The 8,646-nt window shown below is 40.0% G+C and overlaps 1 protein-coding gene across 1 annotated transcript; it reads left to right on the top strand.

Annotated features, from left to right (window-relative positions):
• Positions 1–1,331: 1,331 nt before the first annotated feature.
• On the top strand, positions 1,332–3,844 carry LOC133332822 (pickpocket protein 19-like). The gene is made up of 5 exons (XM_061541193.1): positions 1,332–1,904; positions 1,967–2,116; positions 3,187–3,286; positions 3,353–3,598; positions 3,657–3,844. The coding sequence occupies exons 1-5, from the start codon at positions 1,332–1,334 to the stop codon at positions 3,842–3,844; spliced, it is 1,257 nt and encodes a 418-aa protein (XP_061397177.1).
• The last annotated feature ends 4,802 nt before the right edge of the window (positions 3,845–8,646 follow it).

The following is an 8,646-nucleotide window of genomic DNA, read 5'->3' as shown; positions in this document are numbered from 1 at the left end:
TTTAAATCCACGCCTTGTGTAGGTCCTTAGAAAAAATTATTTAAAAAATCCACGCCTTGTGTAGGTCCTTGAAAAAATTATTTAAAAAATCCACGCCTTGTGTAGGTCCTTGAAAAAATTATTTAAAAAATCCACGCCTTGTGTAGGTCCTTGAAAAAAATGATTTAAAAAATCCACGCCTCATACAGACCTTGAAAAAATGATTTAAAAAATCCACGCCTCATACAGAGTAGCCCTTGAAAAAAAATTATTTAAAAAATCCACGCCTTAAAAAAAATCCACGCCTTGTGTAGGTACTTGAAAAAATTATTTAAAAAATCCACGCCTTGTGTAGGTCCTTGGAAAAAAATAATTTAAAAAATCCACGCCTTGTGTAGGTCCTTGGAAAAAAATGATTTAAAAGATCCACACCTTGTGTAGGTCCTTGAAAAAATTTATTTAAAAAATCCACGCCTTGTGTAGGTCCTTGAAAAAAATGATTTAAAAAATCCACGCCTTGTGTAGGTCCCTAGAAAAAATTATTTAAAAAATCCATGCTTTGTGTGGGTCCTTGGAAAAATTTATTTAAAAAATCCACGCCTTGTGTAGGTCCTTGAAAAAAATGATTTAAAAAATCCATGCCCTTTGTGAACCGTTGACCTTCCCTAACAATGTTGCCTTTATCGAAATTGATTTGACAGCCAGCTGCAAAGTGATTTTTTCCTATTATCTAACCCGCCAGACGTCATTAAGACTTGTTGACCTGACACTCATTAAAGCAATGTTGTCACAAATAAATTGCCGGAAAAACGACAATTGTTGCAGACCCCAATTACAACTACAACAACATTACAAAGTGGCCATAGACACGAATATTTGAAATTCAAAAGATTTATAAAAGTGCAGTCATTAAAAGCCCAGCAAAGGACCAGGACGAACTTAATAATTGAAAAAAAAAATCCCAGGCGGAAAAATGTTATTCGAAGAGAATTATAAATATATTAGGCAGCATACCTCCAAGTTGCTGAACTTCTGGCCGGAGATCAAGGCAACCGAACCCCTGGACGACACTGCCAATAAAACCAATTTTGGTAAGGCCCTTAGAGATGATGTGCTGCGCATACGAACCGTGCATGGTGTTGAAAGGGTCTGTGAGCGAAGTTCATCAAAAATTGAGAAGTAAGGATAAGGGGTTAGCGATGGATCGGAATAAGTGGAAATAATTAAAAAGAAGAAAAAAACTGTCGCTTAAATTATTTTTCAGAATCCTCGTCGTTTGCGTATTCATTGCTGCCATTTATTTTTTTGTCCACATTGCCTCCAGCATTGCCTATGTGTACCGCTACAAGCCCATGCAAACGGTCATTTCCGATCTGAGATATCCGATTTATAAAATCCCCTTTCCTGAGATTACCATCTGCAATCAAAATCGCCTCAATTGGCAGCGTTACGAGGAGGCCCGAGAGAAATTTCTTCGGCCCAAACATTTGACCCCGGAATATGAGGAAATATTTCGGCAAGCCGTCAATGCCTATGATACAATGCGTTTTGGTCATTTTCAAAGCTTGAAGGATTTGGCTGAGATTTATGAGGCTACTCCGAAGCTGCTGGAAGATTTAAATTATGTCAATCTCACGAAGGTGGTGGAGTTTATGGCCTGGAAATGCCATGAAATGCTGTCCCACTGTTCGTGGTTGAATGCCACAAAGGATTGTTGTAAAATATTTGCCCAGCGAAAATCACAGAAGGGATTGTGTTTGTCCTTCAACACCATTGAATCGAAGGAGGGTGCCCTGAAGCATATTTTGGACCCCTACTATCCGTGGCATGTGGTGGGCTTTGGGGCCACGAAGGGGTTGTATGTGGACATACACATCAAAGAGGGTTGGCATTCACCGCTAAGCCACAATGATAAGGGGATATTGGTGAGGGGAACGATAAACACACACATACATGCATACATACAAAAAAATATTTTTTTCAACAGGTAATGCACAATGAGCCGTATGTTTGGTCCTATCTGCATCGGGACGTACCCACTAGTACACGCACTGCCATATCCATTGATGCTTTCTTGAGGACTCACCATCCCAATTGTCGGGTCTACTCGAGTGATGTAAGGCAGTGTGTTTTTGAGGTGAGTAATTTTTTGGGGTCTGTCAAAAGGCAGAATAGTTTTTTCAAGGACCTACACAAGGCGTGGATTTTTTAAATACTTTTTTCAAGCAACTCCACAGAAGGCGTGGGTTTTTTTAATAATTTTTTCAAGGACCTCTACAGAAGGCGTGGATTTTTTAAATAATTTTTTCAAGGACCTCCATAGAAGGCGTGAATTTTTTTAAATAATTTTTTCAAGGACCTCCACAGAAGGCGTGAATTTTTTAAATAATTTTTTCAAGGACTTCCACAGAAGGCGTGGATTTTTAAATAATTTTTTCAAGGACCTCCACAGAAGGCGTGGATTTTTAAAATAATTTTTACAAGGCGTGGATTTTTTAAATAATTTTTTCAATGACCTCCACAGAAGGCGTGGATTTTTTAAATAATTTTTTCAAGGACCTCCACAGAAGGCGTGGATTTTTAAAATAATTTTTACAAGGCGTGGATTTTTTTAAATAATTTTTTCAATGACCTCCACAGAAGGCGTGGATTTTTTAAATAATTCTTTCAAGGACCTATATGAGGCGTGGATTTTTTAAATAATTTCTTCAAGGACCTATATGAGGCGTGGATTTTTTAAATAATTTTTTCAAGGACCTATATGAGGCGTGGATTTTTTAAATAATTTTTTCAAGGACCTATATGAGGCGTGGATTTTTTAAATAATTTTTTCAAGGACCTATATGAGGCGTGGATTTTTTAAATAATTTTTTCAAGGACCTATATGAGGCGTGGATTTTTTAAATAATTTTTTCAAGGACCTATATGAGGCGTGGATTTTTTAAATAATTTTTTCAAGGACCTATATGAGGCGTGGATTTTTTAAATAATTTTTTCAAGGACCTATATGAGGCGTGGATTTTTTAAATAATTTTTTCAAGGACCTATATGAGGCGTGGATTTTTTAAATAATTTTTTCAAGGACCTATATGAGGCGTGGATTTTTTAAATAATTTTTTCAAGGACCTATATGAGGCGTGGATTTTTTTACATATTTTTTTGAGACCTATATAAGGCGTGGATTTTTTTAAATATTTTTTTTCTGAGACCTATATAAGGTGTAATTGTACCGTGGACTTGTTTTATCCTCCGTCAGAATTTCCGGCATGCCGTCTCAAAGATTTGCCTTGTTTATATCGGAATGATGGTATGTTGGAAGGCAAAACTAAAATCAGAAAATTTCCCTAAAACCCCTTAATATGCTGTCTTCCAGAAAAACTACAGGTCTTTGAACAAATTGGTGAAATGGATTTTGTGAAATTTACCCGTCGCGGCATGTACTGCCCCTGCTTTATGAACTGCAAGTCGTTGCGTTATCTAAGTGATTTTCGTGTACAAAATTTACCCAAAGCGGAAATGGATCCGAATGATACACGTATTGAATTGTCGGTGTATTTTCTATGGGATACGATTATGGTGTATCAGACGAGACCGGTGTACACCCTGGTGGATTTGATGGGTAAGGTGAGGGAGGGTATCTTATAAAATTTGGAATAATTTTTGTTGTGCCCTTTCAGCTTCATTTGGCGGCTTGGCCGCTCTGTGCATTGGCAGCTCTCTAATAGGCGTCATCGAATTTTTGTATTTCCTCTTGTTCGATCTGACCAAACAGTTTTATCTATACTTTAAATGGAAGAAAACGAGTCGAGCCAAATCTCAGGATTTAAAAACGAAACGCATTAATGTAAAGGAATTTCAAATTTAGAAAAATATTGAATAAAATTGTAATGGATCCAATGAACAAAAATTAACCCTCTATACAGGGTCTTTAAAAAATCCACGCTATTTATTTTTCCTTGGAATAATACTTTTAAAAAATACACGCCATTTATAGGGACTTTAAAAATCGTTTAAAAACCGCTGAACCATTAAAAATTAATATTAAAAAATCCACCCCTATCGATTATGTCTCAACAAATTATTATTGTTGTTGTTGTTTGGAACCTGATAAAAAATAATTATTAGGCTGATGTTAATTATTTGAATGTTAACAACAACATTGTCATATGCCAGTCAACAAAAACAAAAAAAAAAAAAACAATTTTGGGAAAAGTGCACTTGTCACGAATATCTGACCTGCTAATCTGAACAGTCTCTTGGTAAACAAATTGGGGGAATGTAAACAGTAAATCCTCAGCCATGTAAAGGCGAGAATAATATCCAAATCTACGGAAGGAGGAGAAAAAATTAACAATTTGGCCAAGTCAAATTTTTGAGACCTAAATAAAGCGTAGATGTTTTAAATAATTTTTTTTCAGAGACCTATATAAGGCGTGTGGGTGGCGTAGGGGATGATAGAGACCAAGCAACGGCTCTGATTGGTTTTAACATGGAGAAGTCCAGGCTTATCTTGGTCCCTCTTTCATCTCAATTGTGGACACTGACCTCCCCGCGGTGCCACCTGGGGAGCTATGCTCATCACCCGATGAAATAGTGAGCTAGTATGTGCCGCGAGTTCACCCATAAGAACTATAAACCAGTGAGCGGAGCAGTATAGTCGGACGGGGCCGACCATACGATACCCTACACAACTACCACGGAACTCAAATTTTTTGCGGATGTTTATTCCGAGCCTGGGCAATATTTCGTGATATTTTCCCCCTCTTGCCCGATTAGAAGTAAACAGCACCTCACAGTGACATATTTTCCGAATATTTCGAGTATTCAGTACAGCTATTGTCCAGATTTCAGATTCTTTCGACTTTCATTTGTGGTCTATAGATCGACTCGAAAATAACACAAAAAATTAAGTTTTCGGTCCACTTCATTCCAAAATTATTATCTGATCATCATCGAAAATTATAGGCGTTGTCCTTGACCATAACTGAAACCTCGTGGTACATTTCAAAGCGATCAGCGCTATATTTCCGCCCTCCAGTATGGTAATGGGTTACTCAATAATATACGTATACGGAGATACCTATAAATATTTGGGTGTAACTCCCACATCCGAGCACATACAACTATATAATTGGTATTAATTTAAAGGTCAACCACTCCTCTTGGATATAAAATCAACTTCTCGGGTCTATGTCCATCAGGGACAAATATATACGCTATAGAATACAAATTTTGTCATTTTTCACACAAAAGTCAGGGTCCATTTGACCCGCTAAATATTGACCGATCTTTATCAAAACATGCATGCTTATTCTTTGGCCTGATCCCCTTCTCCATGCAAAATTTCAAGATGTTTGAGCCATTATTGCGGCCTCTGGAGCGACCAGAAAAACCGACAAAAATTTAGTATTTGGTCCATTTCATCCCTTAAATATTAACCGATCTTTCCCAAAAACAATAGGGGTCTTCATTGGCCAGAACCCATCCTACATGCAAAATTTCGTGAAGATTGGTCCATAACTGTGGCCTGTATCGTGTTTACAAATTATAATGGACAGACGGACGGACGGACGGACACACATGTCTAGATCGACTCAGCTAGTCGAGATATGACGATCGGTATACTTAAAGGTGGGTCTAGGACCAATATTTCGCGGCGTTACAAACTTTTGGGGCTGCACAAAGCTATAATACCCTGACAACATAGTTGTGTAGGGTATAAAAAATGGGTTGAGGCGTCGGGTTAGTTGCCCACTCTCGGAAAACCCAACCTACTATGAAAAAACTAAGAAAAAGAGAACCAAACCCCCTTAATGTTGACGACCCCCGCAAACGTATAAAGGACCACGATCTGCGAATCTGCACTTGGAATGTGCGCACTTTGTACAGAACAGGCGCAGTGTTCGCTTTGGCGGATATACTCAGGATGTACAAAGCCGATATTATTGCCTTACAGGAAATGCGATGGAAAGGGACAGGCGTAAGTAAATCAGACGATTAGGCTCTGTATTATAGCTGCCATGAAACGAGATCTGAATTTGGCTGCGGATTTATGGTTAACAGGAGAATAAAAGACCTTGTCTCCAGATTCACTCCAGTAGATGAGCGAATTGCTATAATCCGTATAAAAGCGAAGTTCTTTTACATCCTTCCAATTTGCGCCCATGCTCCGACCGAAGATAAAGATGAACAGACCAAAGACATATTTTACGAGCGCTTAAAAACAGCATATGACCGTTGCCCTGGCCACGACATTAAAATGTTGCTAGGAGATTTTAATGCAAAAATCGGAAGGGAAAATATCTTTGGCCCCACCGTCGGAAAATTCAGCCTTCATGAAGAAACATCCGACCACGGCATGAGGTTGATTGACTTCGCGGCAGCAAACACCATGGTAGTTAGCAACACCAGATTCAAGCATCTCGATATACACAAGGCCACCTGGATCTCTCCTGATCAAGTAACGAGAAATCAAATTGATAATGTTGTGGTAGACGGAAGGCATTCATCCAGGGTTTTAGACGTCCGATTGATCCGAGGATGAATATCGATTCGGACCATTACCTTGTTACCAGCCAAGGTACTCACCCGTCTTAATGTTGCAGCAAAGCTGCGATCTAATACAACACGGAAACTCGACGTCGAAAAGCTGCAAACACAACAGATAGCCGAGGCCTATTCCGCTCAACTTACCCATCTGCTTGAAGAAAGCACTTCTTGTCCCGATAATTGTATAAAAGCACAATGGCAAAGAATTGCCCACTCCCTACCAACTGCAGCAAAAGCAACATTTGGGTACCACAAACCACCACCCAGAAACCCATGGTACGATCAGGAGTGTCGTAACGTATTTTCAGAAAAAAGAAGAAAGAACAAGAAAAACGTGAGCGTGCGCAAATCGAGATGTACAGGAGCCAGAATGAAGTCCGGAAATTTTGCCAACGAGTAAAACACCAAACCGAAGGCTTTGGTGCAGGCACATCCTCCTGTAGAGATGAAGAAGGAAAGATACAGACAGCGTGTTGAGGATCTGGAAGGAGCATTTTGGTGGCGATGAAGAAGATACCCCAGAACCAATAAAAGATGATGGTATAGAGTGTATACCACCTAGCCAAGATGAGGTCATAAAAGCAATTAATCGGCTCAAGAACAACAAAGCAGCAGGAGCCGATGGGTTACAAGCCGAACTATTCAAGACTGGTGGTCAGATGCTTATCAGGAGCATGCACTAGCTGATTAGCACAATTTGGCTAGATGAATGCATGCCCAATGATTGGAACCTCGGCATCCTGTGTCCCGTGCACGAAAAAGGAGACAAGACGATATGTGCCAACTATAGAGGAATAAGTCTCCTTCCCATCGCATATAAAGTCCTATCCAGTGTGCTGTGTGAACGATTGAAGCCAATGATCAATGACATCATCGGACCATACGAATGCGGCTTAAGACCTGGCAAATCCATTATTGACCAGATTTTCACTCTGCGCCAAATCCTTGAAAAGACCCACAAAAAACACATCGACACATACCACCTATTTGTCGACTATAAAGCCGCATTCGACAGCCCTATCCGTTCAGAGGTGTTTAAAGCCATGTCTGCGTTCGGTATTCCTGCAAAATTAATACGGCTATGCAGGATAGCTTTAAGTGGCACAAGGTCAGCAGTTAAAGTAGGAAAGGACCTATCGGAGCCCTTCAATACCGAACGAGGATTCAGACAAGGTGACAGTTTGTAGTGTGATCTTTTTAACATCCTGCTGGAAAAGGTCATACGAGACGCAAAGGTGAACCGAAATGGCACTCTGTACACCAAACCACCCATGTTACTCGCCTACGCCGATGACATCGATATAACACTGCGAGCGGTAACAGCCACCTTTGAACAAATTGAAAAGGAGTCTGCCAAAGTTGGTCTGGCAGTAAACGGCGAGAAGACCAAGCTGATGGCGCAAGACGTACAGTAGACTCGGACCAACTGTAAAACTTGAGAACTACAGCTTCAAGGTAGTCAAAGATTTTATATACCTTGGTACCGCCATAAATAAAACTATTGGCATCAGTTTTGAAATTCGGAAAAGGATTGTGATGGCCAAACGATGCTACTATGGTCTAAGTAAGCAGTTTAGAAACAAGGCCACCTCCCGTCAGACCAAACTCACACTTTAAAAGACGCTGATACTACCCATGCTATTATATGGATCAGAAGCATGGGTACTTGCGCATGCAGATGAGGCAGCTCTTGAGGTGTTTGAGAGAAAACTTCTCCGAAAGATCTCCGGGCCGATCTGCGTCGACGGCGAATATCGGCGAGCTTTTCAATTTATACGCGGACATCGACATAGTCAGTCGTATTGAGTTGTAGCAACTACGATGGCTAGGCCATATTGTGCGAATGAATAGGAATGCCCCAGCTCAAAAGGCATATAAAAGCGAGCCTACTGATGGTTCCCGTAGAAGGGGATGGCCACGAATCAGATGAAAAGACCAAGTAGAAAATAACATCTTGGAACGTGGTCTTCCAAATTGGTGGACTTGCGCACAAGACCGACGCGCTTGGAAATCTTTTTCAAGCCCGGCTTATGGAACAACCGTTCTGTAAACAAGCCAGCTAAGTAAGTAATATAAGGCGTGTATTTATACCCATCACCACACTGTGGTACAGGTTAT

Source organism: Musca vetustissima, unplaced genomic scaffold (assembly GCF_032173495.1).
Source record: "Musca vetustissima isolate MV318-11 ecotype Yass unplaced genomic scaffold, APGP_CSIRO_Mvet_v1 utg36737, whole genome shotgun sequence".
Lineage (NCBI taxonomy): Eukaryota > Metazoa > Arthropoda > Insecta > Diptera > Muscidae > Musca > Musca vetustissima.
This window is presented reverse-complemented; position numbering and strand designations above follow the sequence as displayed.

Coding starts and splice junctions, on each gene's coding strand:
- LOC133332822 (XM_061541193.1), top strand. CDS start 1,332: ATGCAAACGGTCATTTCCGATCTGAGATATCCGATTTATAAAATCCCC. Junction 2,117..3,186: donor TAAGGCAGTGTGTTTTTGAG/GTGAGTAATTTT, acceptor TTTTTTTCTGAG/ACCTATATAAGGTGTAATTG. Junction 3,287..3,352: donor TTGTTTATATCGGAATGATG/GTATGTTGGAAG, acceptor GCTGTCTTCCAG/AAAAACTACAGGTCTTTGAA.